The sequence below is a fragment of the Falco cherrug genome, chromosome 1, assembly GCF_023634085.1.
Source record: "Falco cherrug isolate bFalChe1 chromosome 1, bFalChe1.pri, whole genome shotgun sequence".
Classification (NCBI taxonomy): domain Eukaryota; kingdom Metazoa; phylum Chordata; class Aves; order Falconiformes; family Falconidae; genus Falco; species Falco cherrug.
Genome location: NC_073697.1, coordinates 35,400,912 through 35,421,856, shown reverse-complemented (window position 1 = coordinate 35,421,856; position 20,945 = coordinate 35,400,912). Strand labels below are relative to the sequence as shown.

Here is a 20,945-nt window from a genome sequence, read left to right as displayed (position 1 = left end):
ATATGTTAGTGTTCTATGCACATTATAAATAGAATTAATAATAAAAAATAGGCACAAATATTAGCAAAATAAAAGGTCATAGAAAGAATTAATACTCTTGATGACAGCTGTACAGATAATTGCTTTCCAAACTCACCTATCATGCGGGGGGGCGGGGGGGGGGGGGGGTAACAATCAATAAATTTTAATTCCCCCTTCCCTCGTGAAAGGAATAATATGAAATATTTTATTTTGTTTCAGGATAAGTGAAATGTTTAATATGAACCAAACTGTTTAATTCCCAAGTGATACAGCATTATTTTATACCTCAAAATAACAATTAAAAATATACTGTGATTTTATATTAGGCCAAGTCAACAAAAGAAAGACTCGAGGAACTGCCTGATGAGACTATGATTACCCAAAGCTCTGTGGGCTGAGAAACCGTTGAGTCCAGAACATCTAGATTCAAATCAGTCTCACGGTGGAAAGGAAGTGAATCACCACCAACATGAGAATTATCAGACTTCTAAAGATTCTGAACACCCTTTTGTCCAAATTTCCCATCCCCTCAAAACACACAGGTGCATATCCCACTTTATTCTAATCTCCACAGTTCAGGCTTTAGCTTCTCTCTCTCTCTCCCCACCAGCCTCGTAGAGTGTTACTATTTGTATTGTGACTGCTCATCAAAATTTTTGCAGGCACTGAATCTTGTCCTGTCCCTATTCACCTCTGCAGAGACAGATGATAACAGGATCTCACATCCCCAAATCAGTTTCCTACCACAAGATTAAAGAGTCATTCTCCAGATAAATGATGAATTAAGCATTTTAGACAAGTTGCAACAATTCCAAAGGAAGAGACTAAACAGAAGCCCCAAGCCAAATTTCCAGTGCTCTGGGAAGATGGACAGTGTTGATTCAGTTTTGTCAGGCCTGGAAATGCAGTGCATCTCTAAAATACTGCCTTGATTAGTGGGTAAAAGGATAGAAAGAGATGCTTAACAATTGTTTCAGAAACACTGAAACAGTTCATTTCAGATGCATGGAAGAAATGTAATGGGATGCTTTCTTCCGTGAAACCTTGCTCTACATTTATTGCTCTTCATTCACGTACCATACTGGCGAAGATCCAAGCAGAGATTAGCTCCGTCCACTACAGTTGCATTTCGGCAAATGGTCCACAGATTGAAGTACATGTAAACAGGCAGAGAAGTGAAAGCCGTAACACCAAGCCAGGCCAACATAAAGATGTATGTCAGCATAATAAACTGCAGTAAAAGAGGGAAAAACAAAACCAGTGGTAAGTCAGAACTTAACTGATACTCCATTGCAAAAAAAGAAACGTCGGAGCAGTAACAAATGCATCTCTGGGTTTGCCTGTTTCTGTCCTTATTTAAATTACATTTTTGGTCTGATACTCAATTCATGATCTGGTCAAAGTGAGTGACAGAGCACTAACATGATGTTTCTGAAGAACAAGCAGTTATGTTTCCAGAAGTGCAAGCTTAACTCACATTCCTGTCAGTCACTCTTGGTCCTATGATTGATGCAAAGCACCACATCTGAAGTACAGACAGCTGTGTGTTTTGTGAAGCATGTCTCTCCCTCTCTCTCATCACCACTATTCCAGAGTTAAGACAAGAGGCCACATGGTTGTTTTTTCCACTATCAATCATAACGCAAAAAAACCAGAATGAAATACTATAGCTTTTGCTTGCTTCTGCTTTTAAAATCTGGGCCTTAATAAACACAAGTCATTATCCGTGGCTGCCACAGAATCTCACTGGCAAATCAATTTTTCATTGAACCAATGAGACAATGTATTTGCCATTTTGTTACTGTCTGTAGACATATTTGGGGTCGACATACAAGGGAATTTGTCATTCAGAACAAACTAAGGACACTTACCTCTGTTAATAAGAAAAGCATTAAATTACAATGCTTTGCAACATGTGTTCTCCAAAGGCTGTATGTTTGGGGTTTTTTTAGCCATGAGCTTAAAGAGTATAGTAATCTGCTTTTAGGAGGCATTTAACTCTACTTGCCTTCAGGACCAGTAGTTACGCTGGCATACCCAGTTTTGCATATATGTAAGTATGCTACATTACTACTCTGTTGTTAACCTGAGATGACTAACAGACACATTCATCAATAACAAATTTCCTTTTTATTTTATGCTGTGGAAAGACTATGAAGAAGTTACATGGTTAAATGTGGAAGATAAGTCAGCCTCTAAACGTCGAATCCAAATAGCCGCAAGATATGATGGCTTCAGAAATGTTGATGAATCTAAACACATTTCTGAAACAAAAATGTTTCACCACACTAACATTTTTCTAGTTGCTTAACCACAGAAAAACATTGACTCTGAGAATAAGAAACAAGAGATATTTTTGAAAGCTGAATAAGCTGGTCTAAAACCTGTTTAAAATTAAACCTTAAAGAGTAAATAAGGGGAAAATGGAAGATATTTTCTAGTTCTTTTTTAATGTAAGATCTCTCATATCAGGCGATAAAGAAAAAAGCCTAATATAAATACAGATTTTTTGTTACAGAAATCAAATAAGGTCAGACACAGAAGAGTTGTAAATAGTAGTAAAAATTGTTGGAGGGGTGGTTTGTCCATGTGAACCTGATCAGGAAAAGCAATCCAGAACGACAAAAGGTTTGAAGTTTAGGTGAGGTAGTTTAATTACTTTAAAGTTATGGGATGGACATTCTCAAGCAGTATTAAAGGGACCTTAACTTGATTTACTTTAACTCACTTCCAAAGGGTACTAAATAAAAGCCATTTTAATTCAGCGGAAGTGTATTTACATAGGGATTTAATGTAGTTTAATTAATCCAGTTTAAAAATCAGTTCAGATTAATTTTTCTGATTGTCCCTAGGTAGATGAGTCTTGCAGCAGTAGTTTGAAAAGCTGAAGAATTAATAGCACTAAAAATAATTATAATAAGGATACAGGAAAGTAAAAGATAAAATGGAATAAAGAATTGAAGTATTCTGTTCAAAACTTTGGGTATCTGCTTTCTATCCTTTTCTTTATTTAGCACTTAACACTTCAGCTTTATCTGCCGGTTTGTAAGTTATGAACCATTTTAACTTTTCCTTTAACATCAAACTAGTTTAAAAGGGAAACTGATGTTTCTAATTTATGTTTAAAGATTTTTGAAAATGTATTCATGCAGATAATGGCTGTCTTCCCTTCCAACTTTTCCCCAAAACACACTTACTAGAAAGATAACTGATAAAACAGAGAAACTGATAGCAAAGTCTATAATAAATATACATGCTTGAATGTTACAGTAGACTTTTCTATGTGCCAGTTGCTTCATATAATGGAAATTCTATTCCATCTACTGCAGATAAAATAGTCAATACAAGCAAATACTTTCCTATACCCACTCCTGTTTATCTTTTCATTATCGCTCCTTTATTGTTTTCTCTTTTTTTTTCTTTCTCTATATCACAGTGTTAAAGCTATTGAGACAACATCTGGTTCAACCCCAGGCACTCATTTACAAATAATTACTTGGAAAATTACTTGGAAATGTAGATTCACTTCAAGGCTATGAATTTCCAACTAAAATGCCATGTCTGATCTTTATTATCAAGCTAGAGTTGTACTTAATTTTTCTAAAGAAAGAGCAAGAAACGAGAAAAACGCCCTGTGTTCTCAGAACATCCTTTAAAATCTCAGTTTGTTATATTCTAGAAGTATTTTAAAAGTAAAACCAGCCTTCTAGCTTATATCCTATGAGTTTGCCAAAAACAGGTAAGTCTTATTTTTGAGCCTTCTTCCAGAATTTCTGGCCTAAATATTATTTAATAAATTTAATACATTTCTCATTGTGGTACATGCATAATAATAATTTAATGGAGAATCTTTAAATCTTTGATATTAGTTATATTACTAAACTCTAGTAACTGTTTTTAAGACTGGGCTCCATAGATTCATGCATCTTCCTATTCTGTGATTACCACCAAACAAAGTAAAAAGATCAGCCTTACTATGAGCATTACAATTCCTATTTAATGTCTTTTTGTTTTCTGATCTGTAGTAGGGATAAAACTCTCTGTAGCTTTGCTTGCTTAAAAATCTGTGCTGAGAAAATACAAAGCACTGGTATAGCAAAGAGGGGAAAAAACAGAACTTAATAGCCTCTAAAAAAAATATCTGCCTTGGGCAATAGAATAAGAGCAGGAGAAATCTGTCAGATGATGGCTGCCGGGAGTCACAAGAGCTGCCTTCTTAAAGAGAATTGCCTGCTTGTTTATGGAAGGGATTCTCTTTGGAAAACATGATTCTGTTTGGTTAAGTATCTCAGAAAAAATGAATCAAATGCTGATTTCATTTTAAAAACATATTTTTTAAAAGGAAGAACTTCATTTTTCCTCTTTCAGTCACTTTCAACTGAAGAGCCAGTGGCCAACGATATGCCCAAATCCATGTTATAAAACCAAGACGACAACGCGGTGGGGGAGGGCAGGGGGGATAAGAGACATTTCCTTTGTTTCTTGTAAGAATAACTAAAATGCAAAACTTCAAAAATTCATGTTAAATCACTTGGTTGTTATGAGTTATCCCTGGAAGCTGCCATCACTGATATCTGTGAAGCAAACCACAAATATGTTATCTGGGCAATAATATACTTTCTGCTGTAGGAGCAGTACAAAGGAAAATATTAACCTTGCAAAACAAGTTATTAGTTTCTAGCAACACGAGGTGTTAGCTTATAAATTCTTGTTATAATGGGGTGAAATTGTGATGTTTACTTTTTTTTAAAACCACAGTGAAATATTTTTTTTTTTTGATCATTTTCTCTGCTATTACAATCTTCCCTTTTTGCTCTAGAGACCTTACAAGAAATGCTTAAGGAGCCTGTTCACTCCAGGAATTAAACTCAGAACACAATCTGCTGAGATTCAAAGGGATCTTTCTCCTTTGAAGTAGCATTCTGTTATGTGACAAGTCAAAGATTTATGAAATAGCAGTACAGCATCTTAAAGAGGTATCACAGTTTGTTCTTTTGTATGCTATCTATTGCGTTGGTAGTGAAAATTGCTTTCTCTGATCAGTTCAATTTTCACTGAAAGCAGCTAAACACATAAATCAAAAAAAAAGCTGGAACTGATAGTGAAATTCATCTACCAAATCGTGAAGATAAAAGTTCATTAATCAATACTCGGTTCACATCAACAAAGAATAGCTAATGTGAATAATTATTTGAACAAAACAAATCTTCAGCCTTTGGAGCAGATTTCTTGTACCAACACCATGGATGGCAATACCTTCTTGCCAGATTTTATAAGCTTTTCACTGCCAGTAATGGCTTTCCTGAATCATAATTTATCAAAGCAAGCAAATCATCAACCTTTCTGGAAAGATTTTTTTATAAAATCTGTTGCACAGACCAATGTCAGGAACTGGAGATTTCAGAGCATGCTCTGAAATGGTATGTATACAGCACAACAGCTTTCATGGTGGGCATAGCTCTCTGAAATCCTGTTTCCATGGAAAACATTACCCAAATCCTATTTATTTCAATACAATCGAGATTTCAGTTACTACTTTCTTTTTAAAATGCACGGGTATTTGTCCTGTGAAAAGCACATTCATTGAATTTCAAACACTTTTCTTGTTTTAGTTTTGTTATAGATATTTTCATACCCCTGAAGAAACATTTTATGATTGCTTCAGTGACCCTAAGGACAGAGACAGTGAAATTGTATCTAAAAGGTATGAGAGACTGATTGGCATGGAAATAAAGTAAAATCCAGTCATTTATTGTATAAGGGCACTGCTGCTTACTACAAAAAAATAATATGGAAACATAGCAACAAAATCAAAGTGCCTGAATAAAACTGAACTCCAGAAACCTCATGCTGCTGTGTAATTTTATCTTTGTTCCAAACCACTTGGCACCCTACATTTACACTTCTCAATTTAATCATACACTTATTTTATATGAATTCCCTGACATGAGCTCTCAACCCAGAGTTGTAAGAAGATGTACACCTTGCTGTGTTTATATCTCCTTTAGATCTATTATCCTGTGACACGCAGAGAAAACTTAATTGTTTACTTCCAGATTGATGATCTAAGAGGTCCCTTCCAGACCTCCAAGGCTCAGAAATTCTCTTTGACAGTTTTTGCCAGAGATCAGAACTACGTTTATAGAGATCATGTACCTCCATCCTGCCAAAAGCCTATTATGCTTCGTTGTGAAACCCTATCACCTGAAGATGAGCCCAGGGTTAGCCCAGCTGCCTCTAACTGGAGTACCATGAGGCACCTGACCTCCGCAGCGCGTTGTGCAGCCCTGGTTCTGCATGCAGTTTTCCAGTTGCATGTCAGAACGAGGCCCTGGGGGTCATTTGATGGCAACTCAGAAACATGAACAGGCAGGTCTTTTCAATTTCCTCCAGAATTGCCCTGTCTCTCTGATGTCATGTTCACTTTCAATTGTCTATACACGTGATTTCAATACTAACAGAAACTTATTTAGCTTTAGCACTTTGTGCAGCTTTCAATTCATAAATGACCTTCAACTTTCAGGCCTTCTGCCTCAGTCTTGTCCATTTTTCCTAGGAGAAATTCCTCTGAGTTAACGCTACTGTCTCCTTACCTTCTGCATATTCTGCATAAATACATTTACACATTCTTTTTAAATTATTCATTGCAGTTGCCACGTATTTTTTTCAAATGCTGAACTTTGTCTTGAAGCTGTACCGATAAAGTGCATATTTCCTTCTGCAGTTTACAAGAAGTCAGACTTAAAAGTACCACTACCTCAGACTTATTGTTTAGTTGCATTCAGTTTTCTATAATGCAGGGTTCTGCCTGCTACATTACATCTACAGTCCAGGCTCAGTAACATCCTTTGATCAAGAAATTGTTATCATACATTAGTGTAAATATCAGATATTTTGTTCCTAATCTGTATTCTTACACTACAGGGTTTAGTTATTTATAGTTTTGGAATGTTCAGAATTAATCCAACAGAAATCTGTAATTTTTGCTCTTTTAGAGAAGAATCTCTGCATAAATACTTCAACCTCTTTCAAATGTTTTTTTGCAACAGCATCTTAAGTGTATAGAGAGCATGAAAGAGAACAATTGGAAAACTCACTGAGTTTCTTGGGAAAGGATTTTAACATTGCAGAATCTAAAACAGCCTTTGTTACTTAATCAAAACTGTTAGGTTCTCTAGAACCAGCAATACTATTCTTATTTATTTAGATCTAAATACACCAGAAATTGAAAAACTTATACAGATGTCTTTAAACTTGTTGGTATAATAATGCCTAGTATGTTACAGATCATCCTTTGCCACCCTAGCCAACCTCTCTACATCCTATTCTTATGCACAGTATGAAATCTAAATAAGTTTAAGGACTGCTAAGTACCTCACAACCAAATGGCCTCCTCTAACATTCTTGTTTCATTGCTAACTAGCATCTCCTACATTCACACCTCATTCCAAAACAGAAATAAAAGATGAAGCAAAAGTATTTCAACTTACCTCATTTTACATATAATGCTGCTGGAAGAGAGAGATTGATGTTCTGATATTATCACTAAATGCACTATAAATCACAGAAAATACACACTTAGAAATTCTTTTCTGCTTGGTCTAAAACATCACTTTCATTGCTAACAATCACTTGTTGGACATTTATTATTGTCTCTACAAAACGTGTTCAACCTCTCTCTCTCTCTTTCTGACATATTATATTCTCAGGCACAGCTCCAAGAGTCTGGTTGAAACATGGATGCATTTCATGCTATGCTATTACTGTCATGTGGTTGATTCTTCTTGGCTTGGATTCAAGTCAACTGCTTCAAGAGGAAAAAAAAAAGCGCCAATATTTGTCCAAATTTCTATTCATAGTGGGACAGACTTCTCAGATTTGCCTAATTGCAATTCATCCATATACTAAATGCTACCTAATGTGACATTCCTTAGATTGATAAAAGTTATTATGAGAAAACTATTAAATCCCTGAAACTAAATTTTGAAGCATCCATTTTATGAAACTTTATATGGGGTTTTTTTAAACATTTTTCTTCTACAGACATTTTAGATCAATGAAAAACTGATTTTCACAAAATTAAAAGCAATTCACACTTACTTTCTGCTCTTCATCTGCATATACATTTTTCTAATATTTATTTTGAATGTGTATTTCAAGGTTGAAATATGCTACACATGATGTCTATTGCTTTGTGACTATTTAGATGGTTATAAAAAGCTGGTTTACTTTCTGATTTACTCTGAATTGATATACTGGTATTAGCGAGGGAAGAGATTTCCACAACTGCATCAGAAACACAGAAGAAGATTCTCTAAAAAAATGATTCTTTTTTTAACTTTGTTTTGTAAACATAGTCAGTTTGAAGAAGATGGCTTTGCATTGATGCAAGAGTAGGTTTTCCCTGAAGATTTTATAATTTATCTTTCCATCTTTCCTGTAATTTCATATAAAAAAAATACTTTTTTTTAAACCCACGAATCTTTTTCTAGAATATTGATGGTTTTGTAGCACTGTGCTGCTTAAAATTGTTAACATTAGTTGTTTTATATGTCCTTCAGGCGAGACCATCATTTTTTTTAGTCCAACAGGCTTCTGAAGTCCTACGGAGAGCATTGGATCTTACTGCTATTAAACAGCAGCAGAATTTCCTGTTTAATTTCATAATATTCCAGATAGGAATTATCTCCTTTTTTGCAAAATGTATATGCTTATATTTTAACATTCTTGAGGTTTTTCTCTGCCTTCCATTTTTCTTTTTGGTCATGTTTCTAATACTTTGAGGAACTCTCTGGGAATATAGCTAAAGTATTGGGTTTGTATTTAAATGTGTTTACAGATAAATAATCTGGTTTTAAAACTACTTATTTTAAAAATTGAATAGATATCTTCATTAAATACTGCTTCTTCACGGGTTCTTCAAATGGTGTTCGCGCCACATAACTATTCGGTTTAAACACATAAAATATGAAAAACAATTAGTTCCATCAAGACCCACTCCCTGACAACACAGGTAGGTCCTAGCGGTAAATTTTCCAGGTACTTTGCTTCAAAATTGCTGATAACCTATTTATAAAGTCCTGAGCCATACTCTAATGGTTTTCAATGATGACAGGTTTTCTGTACACTGAAAATGATAACACTGCACTGTACAGATTGCTTACATTTTTTGCACTGCCAAAACTGTGATTTTTCTTCAGGAAGTTTGCATGATCTATAGTTGGGAACAAGACAGTGAAGCTTAAACTAGAAGACAGAAATAATACTATTATAACTTCTCTAAACAGATGTGTCACTCAAAGTGAATGCCTGGCTGTCAAAAACAACATGTGTGCTTTCCTGATTTGTTCTTAATGGAGCTTGAGAAGCCTATGAGAGAATCAAGGGTAGGGACTTTCCTTTCTCATTTGCTGTCTTGCCAAGCAGTGAAAGTCGATAACATGGCTTTTAATCAGCCAGGGGATTCTGAAAATGTGACCTTAAATGTTGGAATTTTTCATCTGAAAAAAGAATTGATAAAAATACTCTGGTTGGCCAAGTCTAACCACCTTAACTTGAATGCATACATCATATGCAAATAAAAGGATACAAGCAGTGAGGAGGTAAATCTACAACTTTCCGTACTTTTTCCTGGGCAAGCAATACCAAAAAAACATTGCAATGGTAAGTTTGAATTAATAAGATGTCAAAAGGAAAATGCAGTTGAAACAAAGAAGAAAAAGCTGTATATGGTTTCTGTGGATTTTGGGGAAAGTAATTTTAAGTGGGAGAATGAAAAACAAGCAGGCTAGAAACCATTGGGAGGGCATAAAGGAAATCTTTGACCATAAAATTGTGAATTTATGACAATGCCACTGACATTCACAGGTTTAAATAACTATTGAAAGAGTAAAATGTCTATATGCAGTGAAAAAGAATAAGGCAGCCAGGTGAGAAAAATGTTCAGGGAAAACTGGTCATCTGATGAAGTATTCAAGTTAAAACTGAGAAAGATTATCTGAACCTGAGGAAAATAAAGCTATCAGCTCAAGCAGTTAATGATGGTTCATAATAGAAAGATAAATCCCATGGAGGACGCGTCACGGCTCCCACAGCGAAGCCCACTTTGGAAATGTATAACAGCACATTTTCAGAAAACAGTTTCATTTAAAAAGCTGCTTATTGACTAAGCTTACATGCCAAAGAAAAATCCTGTTCTCCATGTGAAAGACACACTGTAAGCTTGTACTTACAGCACAATCTGAAGTAAAACCTTTTTGTCCAGTTTATCACCAACAATAAAAATTCTGTCAGTGAGCAGCAAGACAGAAGCCGAGAAGCTTCTGGCAAGGCATATTACAATGTCTGGCACACTCTGTTAAAGGAAGCAATGAACACTGGAGTCAACAAAAGGGCTGTGTATAAAACACATGGTAGTTATGTGAGAAGAGGAATGATCAAACAAAAGAATGATTTTATAAGTGTGATATCCCTGAGTGAGAAAATGTGGAAGTATAAAATGAAGAGAAACAAAACCACCTGGCTAGGTTACAGAAATAAGACAGACCAAAAGCACCGAAAGCATCCAGAAATATATAACAAAATAATTTCTGAGCTCACTGCAAAAGATTTCTAAAAGTATAACAAATAGAGGGGGAAAAAACCAAACTTGGATTCTTCTTTCTTTTTAAGAAAACATATGTATAGTAACGAAGTAGTTTGGAGAGTATTGGCATAAAGCTGAGAGATTATCTTAACCACATGGCTGACTTTCTAAGTGTTTCTAGGTCTTGTCCTTCTTATTTCAAGAACAAGCACATAAGATTACAAGGAACCCAGTGTTCTCAAAAAATTCCAGCATTGGTCTAGTATCCAGAAATAAGATTACTTCCAGAAACCTATAAAATCGTTCATATTTTTTACTTTATTTACTAGCTCCAGCAGTGTTTAGATAGCAAATGCTATTCACCTAAACTCTTATTAAAGGGACCAAGCAGGACACGTCCTACTAAATTAAGATAGTTGACTGAAGTGCTTGATATAAATGACTTAACGGTTATTCTCTTTGCAAAATATAGGACATTCATTTGCAGAAAAAATCAGCTTGCTTAAGAAACTCTCTAACCCTCCCTCTCCTTTAATTACTGAAAGACCATAAGCTTTCTCTTGGAAACCTTAGTGATGTTCCTAGTTAGGTGGGATACATGTGTGTAACAATATATTCCCTCCGAAGTTAACATCTCCATCAGCTTCTGGATCATTTGTGACAATAATGCATGATTCTGGTTTTTAACTGCGCAGTCTGAAAGGTCAGACCACCATATGAATCTCATTTTCCCCATTCCCCATGTCAGTGTCTGAAACTACAGAAGGCATTCGTTACTTAACATGTATGGGGACAAGAGTTTTATTAGATGCTTTCCTTATTTAATATTGCATTAAAGGAGTCTAGACCCATAAGTACATCTGCTGTCTTGGAAAGAAGGTCCTTTACTTCTCATAAATGAAGAAGCAGTGGTATGAAGTATTCTGCATTTCTCAGATACAGCAGTATTCAACCAGAAGGAGGGTCTCTCTATCTGACAACTCAGCATTTTGCACCAGAATATCCAGATATGGTATCTGATTTTCAGAAATGAGGGCTTCATTTCTAGCATGCAGAAACGATGCATCTGTTCTGGGTGGGAAAGCCAGCTGAGCCCGCACTGAACACTATTCCTCCTGTTACACAAAGAATCAAAAGTCAATATGATGCAGTTTCACTGCCTCTACAATAACTGGTCTGGTAAGGGCAAAATGAAGTGGCAAGTTCACATCCCTTGCAGATTTGCAGAACTTCCATGGTTTGTCTTGCAAAATAAAATCTTGAAATATTTTGGAAAGTTCAAGTTTTAGTTTATGCACTCAAGAATCAAGGGTCAAATAGTACATAGGCATTCGGGTAGCCAAAATAATTTTCAAAGGCAGAAAAATCTCTTTCACTCATAAAAATAAAATGTTCCTAAATACTAAAGTTACAGAAGATATATTAGTCAGTGCAACTTATAATATAAAACAACTTTATTTAGAGCCTTAACAAGTTTCATTTAAAAGGTAAGACAGAAAGAAATAGAAATACAATGGCCAGGATGAACTCTTTATTGAATATTTTCTGATGAAAGAAAAAGAACTGCTTTTCCATTTCATAGCATGAAATGAGGAAAAAAGCCTCATTTGTGTTTCTTTCTTCTTTTTTTTTTTTTTTTTAATCTGTAAGCAGACATTCAAAAACAAGGTGTAAATGAGGTTTTCCATGATCAAGCCTGATGAATATAAATAGGAAGGGTATTAAAAGGCAAAAACACAGTGTCAGAGTCAGCTTCAGGCCTGTCTGCTATTCACTAATCATGCTACAGCACAATTATATATAACTGTTTATTTAATTATCTAAAAACATGTTCAGGCATTGAAAAATGAAGACTAAAAACACAGCCATCCCTCCTTGAATGTGACCGGCATTGTTATTCTGCTTTTGTTTTACTTCTCACAGTAAATTAATTCTGAAAACACTGCCAATGAGACTCCTCACTGCCACTTTCACAGGCCCTTTCTCAGATCTGAGAGGGTACAGTTCACAGCAGCACTGGCATGACTTGGGTGCTAATCCACTGAATGCTCATATAGGCTAATTAATTAACTATACAATCACTGGAAAGGTTAGGTTGACTATTTCTTTTTCCATTACTTCAGAAAAAAAAATCCTTTTGCCCCTGTAGAGGTAGGAAGTGAGCTATTCATAGTGAAAGAGGAAGGTCAGGAAGGGCACGTGAAAAGTTTCTGTAGATGCTGGCACTTGCTTTCTTAAAAGCCTACTTTTCAAAAAATATTTTGAGAAGAAAGAAAAAAAGATGTTACTTTTCAGATTTCCAAGAGAAATATAGCTTGCCCATATAAAGTTAAAACAAGATTTTCCTCCTTGAAATTTTTTGTTGGTTGTTTTTTTCTCCATTATCCTAATAGGTTTAGTCACAGATGTAATAAATACACTCATGCAAAATATTAATGAGAAGTAATTGCTGACAATGGTAAAGCAGGAGGACTTCATCTTCAGACCTTAACATGCTAAACTACTATTTAGAAAGACATCAGCAAATTTGATGTGAAATCATGTCACAATTGAACTTTTAATAAGGTGGTTTTGATGTGGAGCCACTTTTAGAATTTTAATTCTTCAAAACAAAAAATATCCTGTATGTACATTTCTGTTAGTATTAAGGTATTGCTAAAAGAAATCAACTGTTTAGTCTTTGACAGCTTAGATTTTAATATTTGCAAAATTACTATCTCCAAAATGTATACTAGGAAGCTTTCTGGCAACATGTAGTTGTCATGTCAACCCTCTTCAATAGCATTATCTTATTTTAGCAACTGTACATAAAAAAATTTACTACAGAAAATGTGTATAGCAATAGAACAATCTGAGATTGGCAAACAAGGCTATAAGGTTCAGTTTACCTCTCCAGCCATCTTTCTGTTGTTCTCAAAACTTCTTTCTTCATATCATTACATGACTTAAGGAACTGAATAAATTATAAACATACAACTGTTGGACTGAAATATTTTCTAATTCTCAATGGTTTTTTATATGTAAACTGTTATTTGCCCCTTAAGAATTTTAAATATGAGATAATCAAAGTAAACTTAGTAAAAAACAGTATCAAATTTTAATTGACAAAAATGCTGTATGTACTGCCTTAGTCTCAAACCTCTAGAGCACAGAAGCAAAAGCCAGGATAATAACCCAAAATAGTTCCAGACATTTGTATAGCAATCTTACTGATATATCATCAGAATAAGACAAGCAATTAAACAGCGGGGGTTTTTTCTCTTCCCTGGAAAAGAAAAAAAATTTCACTAAGTTAAATACATTATTGTTATTATCCTTGAACTCAATTGATGGTTTATTTTAATTGTGATCATAAAACAGTATACAGCCTTAACCTTAGCAGCACAACGTATATCAACCCAAGGTTTCTTAAAGTAAAACACAAATAGTACAAATTACTGATGAAAGTAAAATGCTGAAGGAATTAATTTAATGAATCATTAACAATAACAGTGATATTAACAATAGAACAGATGTTTAAATGTTCATTTCTTCTAGACACGTACAACAGAATTACAGTTTATACTGCAAGGGCATCAAAGCTGTGAGAGGATGCAGCATTGCTCTGCTGCAGTACTGAGGACAGGCATTTATGAGAGCTGTGAAGAAAAAAATCATGTTCTGAAAAATTTGCTACTCTGTACAGAATTTCAACTAGCTTAGTAGGTTCTCAGTGAATATAGATTAGAGAATTCTTTCCAGGAGATGAAAGCAGTGTTGGTATAAGCAATGATTGCTCTTCATTTAATACATTCCCAGTTTTCATTTATATATTTATTTAAAGGCTTTAAAACAATGCTTAGTCAAAGTGCCAAAATCATACAATAACATTTGACAGAAATAAAAGAATAAAAGATGAAAAAGCAGCATTACTGTGGAGCATGTTACATCTATGTAGGGGTGGCATACATGCTGCATTCCCCAACTTCCAAGGTATAGATTATCTGCATTCAGTTTAATGTCAGAGTCCAAAATACTAGCTCTGATAATCTTTAGTGTGACAAGAAAATATTCTCTTTAGCCTATATTTGGCTTTAGTCTATATTTCCCTTTAATAAATGTTGACATTTGTAGCAGGGTACAGTAAGTAGCTACTACTTCATATCTCGGTTGTTGTTAATATAGTATAACTTTAAGTGTACCTTAACACCCAGATCTACTTGGTTGTATTTAGTAATTTGTTTTTCATCAGGAAATATGATTTGTTGATACTGACAACTGATTCTGTGTTTGCAGAAATATCCAACTTCAACAGCTACCAAGTGTCCAGGTATCTTACCTTAGATGCAGGGGAGTCAAATACCAAGAAAGTTAGTTAATTACCTGACATTGAACAGAGGTCTGAAAATAATCCCAGTTCGGTCAACAGTTTTAGTATGACAAACCCCTATTTAAGTCCCAGTACAAATCAGATTTTTCTGAATCTAGGTTTTCCAGGGTCATAAGTGAATGGTATCTCCAATCCTGAGATAACGTAGGAGTAAATAATGGGCTGTTTGCCATTTAGAAACAAAACAAAACAAAACCTGATGACAGGTCTCAGCTTGTCCCAAAGAGAAACAGGCAAGATTTCTAAAATAACGCTGAAAATACTAGTAAGAAAAATATTTCTTGCCCAGTAGAGCTGAAGGCATTGCATACTTTTAGTCCTGTCCCAAACAGGTTATGTTGCTGAGTGAATAAGCTTTCTGATTCAACTGGTGGAATTAATTGCTCCTAAGTAGCAAGAATTACTTAGTGATTAATCAACATAGAGAACATTTCAAACACTTTATTCTCCCTTGCTATGATTTTTAATCAATAACTTGAAGTGTCAGAAAACATGAAAGAAACAAACCCCCAAAAATAAACAGCACAAGGCACTAAAAATATACAAAATAGTTTAAATTGTTTTAAGTACAAAAGCTTTCTTGACCACTTACCCAGGCACTGACACATCTGCCGCAAGTGGTGATTTTGAAATCCCCATAGAGATCCTTGATGGCACCAGTTGTAAAGAATCCCTCCACCATCAGCAAAATGCCATATACAAAGAATGCAGCTGCTACACCATATATCACATACTTGAAGATGTCAATCCTGTATAGGAACAGCAAAAATTATTTATCTGCATAAGTATTTAAAGCTGGCTCTGAAATTTCAGGGTAAGGTAATCAGACACACTAGCCCTCAACGTTTCTACACTGGAGTCAGCTTCAGTGTTGATACGCTATGACAGCTAAAGCTGAGGACAGGAGTGAACTTTGGAAAATAATAGCATTATGTAAGAAAGACTGGGTCATTTAATTTAATTTAATAAAATGTAAAAATGGATCTGTGTAGGTCAGACAGTACAATTTGTCAGAATAACTTAAAAGTCAGTTAATTTTCATTTTATTTTTCCTCTAAATAAAGTGGCAAAGAAAAAAGAAAAGGGAAACAAGAATCTGACACATCTCCTGAGTAACACATTTTAGGTTATAGAAAAGATATTTTGTCACAATCTTGAATAAACCTTTCTACATATACAAGTAGTTCTCAAGCTGCAATTCCAATCTATGCTCTTTTCCTCTACTATTTTTCCACTTATTTTGCAATGGACAAAGTGATTGACACAGAATAATAAAGTCATCAAGACAGATCTCTAACTTCAAACCAGAAACGTGTTATTACAAAGTAATAAGGTCAGATCATCTGGAATTTTCTATAATGGGGCTTTAAAAACATCATTTCACAGATTCAAGACTCAAAAAATGGATGGATGGCTTACAGTCTAACATGCAGAGCACTGAAAGGCTCAATTTGTTAAAAAGATTACCTGGATTATGTGGTTGTCCTCCTGCCCAGCACTGTCTAGAAGCTCACCAGTGGCTTAAGGAGGCTCTGCCTTCTAAATGTTCTCTCACAACCAGGGTTTGTGAAAAGATGTTTGAAAGCACCTCTCTGCTCTTAAGTGTTCTGTCTAAACTTGGAAAAATTCCTAGTAACCATTGCCGTGGATCAGCAGATTTCAATGTTTCCTATTTGGACTTGTCTAAAAAGCTAGGCATGGTAGGCTTCCAGTTTATCAACATGATAAGGCAGGAGTTTTGCAACTGTAGAAAATGGTAATATGAAGGTTTAAGATGTTAGTAAGTTCCAATCATATTGTCCAGGTCAAGATATCAACAATTCATAACAGAGTAGGACAAAAAATAAGCCAGAGACCCATTAGGATCTGCAAATGAATTTTGACATGCACCAATTACTTAAACTGGAAATTTCTCAAGACATAAAAGTTAATATTTTTATTGTTATGAAAATAAGTATTTTATGATAACATATCTTTAGAATCACACTTCTTATCATTACACAAAAGACAACTCTCAATATGTGTTTTATATATAACAAAGTCAAAACCCCATTAAAATATTTTTGAGTCTGGATAGTTTTCAAGAGATTAAAAGTCAGCTTCAAGTTTACAGTTGATGTTTTAGATCAGGGGTCCTCAAACTTTTTAAACAGGGGGCCGGAGCGCAGATGCAGTGGAGGCAGTCATCTGTGGCTGCTTGGTTTCCCCCCCAACCCCCAGCGGCGGGGGGGGGCGGGGGGGGGGGGGGCGGGGTCTGTAAATACCGGGGGCCAGATTGAGGACCCTGGGGGGCCGTATCCGGCCCGCAGTTTGAGGACCCCTGTTTTAGATGTATGACTATGTCTACAACGTCAGTGAAGGTATCTTAAGTTTGCATTAGTCTCATAAAAATGCAATTAAACTTATGATGTGATTGGGGGTGGACAAAGTATTATAAATGAATGCTTTTGGCACCTTTGTAGCATTTTTTTGTAAGGTGATAACTGAAGGATTCTAGGAATGAAACAGGATATTTTTTCCCTAATATTCCAGTAACAATGCCCTGTCAGCTTTTTTCTACATCACTTTTTCTTTCATACTCAAGTGAAAACTAGTGTAAGTTGACATTTATATGGAATAGATACATAAACTATTCAAAATGGCAAAATAAATTTAACACTACAGACAGTATTAGAAGTTGCAAACATGAGATTTATTTTAATACATATAATTGCTGATTATATTGTAAATATGCTATTTCCCTAATTTTATAGTAATTCAACCAGCATAACACTGTTTTAACAGGAAAATGATGTTTTGAGCCAATTTTGTCATTACTCACGAAACTAAACTTAGAAGAAACAGACAGCAACTTTGTGACTATTCCATAAGATCTCTTCCAATTCCTATTTTATAGACCTTATGGCATTGTGACCTCCACCACTGCCTTAACTAGATTAAGAGTTTCAGGAAGTCTAGAGACTATTTTAGCCCTTGCAACAACCCTTTAAATCATCTGTGCTGAGCCTCCCACTGAGCTACTTGTATCAAAAAGCCTGCTAAAAGATCTTTGCTTTTCCCTCAGTCTTATCTGCAGCTAAAAGAATAACTTCACTTAAAAATTCCTTTCACAAGGAAAAAATATATATAGCTATACACTGGCCAAATACAGAAGTAAATTTCTTCCTCGTACACTTTCTACAGAGAGAAATAGTAAAACCTCTATTGAAGAGACTCCTTGAGACGAAATAGCCAGACTAACTCCAAGGAGAAAGGACCTTGTATAATTCAAAGAGTAAAGATATAAACGAAAATTGTGAAGCAATTATTTGACTACCTCTTTACAAGTCAGATAAAATAGCATTGGAATATAACTACATCTAGCATGTGCTGTATTTAAAGAAAACATATTACAACAGGTTTATATATATATATATAGTTTTGAAGATAGTGTTGGTATTAAATTATTTCTGCAGCATCTAATTAATTTCACATAAACTTTGATTTCCAATGAATTATAATAACTAATAAAATATAGCCCTTGTAAAATAGAGATTGCCTTTCTTTAAAATAAAATTTGATTCTTTGTGGATGAACTCAGGGATATTAATTGTCATCTGTGTTTCAGCAAAGCCTCAAAAGTTGCAGACAGAGCATGAGAGCAACCAAGGAGGTAGAGGGGAATGGCAGAAAGGGTGATGAACTTGAGCCAACGGGCAAGATAGGTAATGACAAAGAAAAAGAAGAAGCAGGGTTTACATTTGTGTAGGCTGGAATGGGAGGGAAGAGGTAGGTAAGGAGCAAAGGAAGGAGAGTTAAAATTGTAAAGATAAATTCTATACTTCTGACGGGATCGGAAAGACACAAATTATGTGAAGACTACAGCTACACTAAATGAGAAGAACAAAAAGATCTTGAATAGCTATTCACTAAATACAGAGGTCCTATTAATATTATATAATGATATAATTAAAGTAATGAAACATTTCTATTAAAAGGCAGTTAATGAAGATTGCAAAGATAAACCTGATTTTAACAAATTTGCATTGATCATGTAATCTTTACATATTAACCTAGGTTGCTGGGTAGAATAAGATGAATGAATATCTAAACATGAGCTAATTGTGAAAAACATCTTTAATTTAGAAAAAGCCTTTTTTTATATATATAGAATAATCTAAAACATGCTTTGCATACTGTTTTAATCTTTTGGATGCTCCATGGGTTCCAGATTTGCTTTTCTTCACAACACTATGTTCAGAAATGTGAAAAATTCAAACATCACTGTTTTCACTTTGTGATTTAAATCAAGTTCTTTTTCTGCTGCTGGGTCATTAATTATGCTATATGAAGTGGACTTCCTGATTCATTAATCTGAATCTAGATTCTATCCAACAAGATTAATATTAAAATAGATCTAGAGAAAACACTTTCTTCTTCTGACAGAAGTCCTTGATGGAAGCAATCAATGCTAGCATCTCAATGAACAGGTTGTAACTGAGTACTGAGTAGACTATCCCAGCAGAGGCAAGCCAAAGGTGAGTGAAAACATTCTCAGTGAATCAGATCAATGTTGCACATTTCCTACTGTGTTTTTTCATGTTTTGGCAAAATCAATGGTTAAAAAATAAAATAAATCAGCAAGCAATAAGATTAATTATTAAATTATCATCTCTATGTGTAGCAGGTTTTTGCAAAAACTGTGTTGCAACAAAATAGTTATTTTTTTGTTGAGACTCCTTCCATCAACTGAGTTCATAATTGATACATCCTGTTTTGAAAGCTGCCCCACCATATTAAACAGATTTCCTACCACTACAGATAATCCAAGAAGAACTATTAACATTGACGCTTTATATTTTACTGTGTCGTAAAAGGAATGCAAATTATAGGAAACCTGAAGCATTTACACTATTCAGTCTAATCATAGTACACTTTCTACCCTCAATGCTGAAGGCTGGTACTCAGTTAATGGACACTAATATATATATATATATATTTTATCATAATTACTTAATATTGCTTTGGAACAATGTACATACTAGCTAGGGATATATTTTTTTGAAATTCGGTTAGTATAGAAATGCATTGCTGACATTTATTTGCAATTAACAGCAACAAAAAACCCCACATCATTTTGCCCTGTGAAACATGATTCCCATGCTGTCCAGAAAACCTTTTTGTTAAAATAATGTATGTGTACACTTCAAGTGATAAAAAGCTTAATATTACAGAGGTTTTGGTTGGCCTAGCCCACCATAGTACTAGATATTACTGTGGAACTAGTTTTCCAGTATTTATAATTCTGCCTCACATTTCTCTTCCTGAATTTATAACATAACTTTTCCAATATAGATGATGACATTCAGATACTACAGGTGCTGAATTGCACATAATTGCCATCAAACTGTACATATACTCTCTGAATGCAAGTAGATTCAGGCAATTATACCTATTTCTAAGCTAAAAGAAAGACAATAAGGAAAATAAAATACCAAAGCTATCAAAGTACTAATTAAAAATTCCCTTTTTTTTATAGCTGGCATAGAGAATTTAGAAAGATGAGAAATGCATGTAAAAATTACCATTCGGGTAGGTCAGTTTTGCTGGTTTTGAGGGTCTGGGGTTGTTTTCAGTTTATTTATTGTTTTCAATCACAAGGAACTTTAAATAGTTGATGTTCACATCTAGAGTGCACAATGATCTCTGTTACTCTGGAAAACAGAAATGTTAACCTTCATGCTGATCCTCTTGCCCCCTGAGGGACTGATCCTAAGAGTTGTTAAGAGACTGAGATAGCAGCCTGCCCCCTCAAGCTATCTCAAGCTTGTAGAAAGAGTTTTGCAAATGTGTTTTTTGGAGACAGAAAAGATATAAGGGGATGATTGCAAGCAAGAAGGTTTGTTTAGAGTATGCAGAAGCCATGCCCCATGGAAGATTTTAAAAGAGGTGCTCAGGCTCTCCTGCAAACCAGCTGGGAACAATTTCTTA

The 20,945-nt window shown here is 34.8% G+C and overlaps 1 protein-coding gene across 2 annotated transcripts in view; it reads right to left on the bottom strand.

The window, feature by feature from the left end:
* Window positions 1-20,945, bottom strand: part of GPM6A (glycoprotein M6A) — a 139,673-nt gene that overhangs the window by 15,241 nt on the left and 103,487 nt on the right. For both annotated transcript variants that reach the window (XM_027799879.2, XM_005435276.4), the window contains exons 3-4: window positions 15,568-15,724; window positions 1,099-1,252 (exon numbers count right to left, since the gene is read on the bottom strand). In XM_027799879.2, the coding sequence (XP_027655680.1) occupies window positions 1,099-1,252; window positions 15,568-15,724 (311 nt within the window). The remainder of the gene's footprint in view (window positions 1-1,098; window positions 1,253-15,567; window positions 15,725-20,945) is intronic.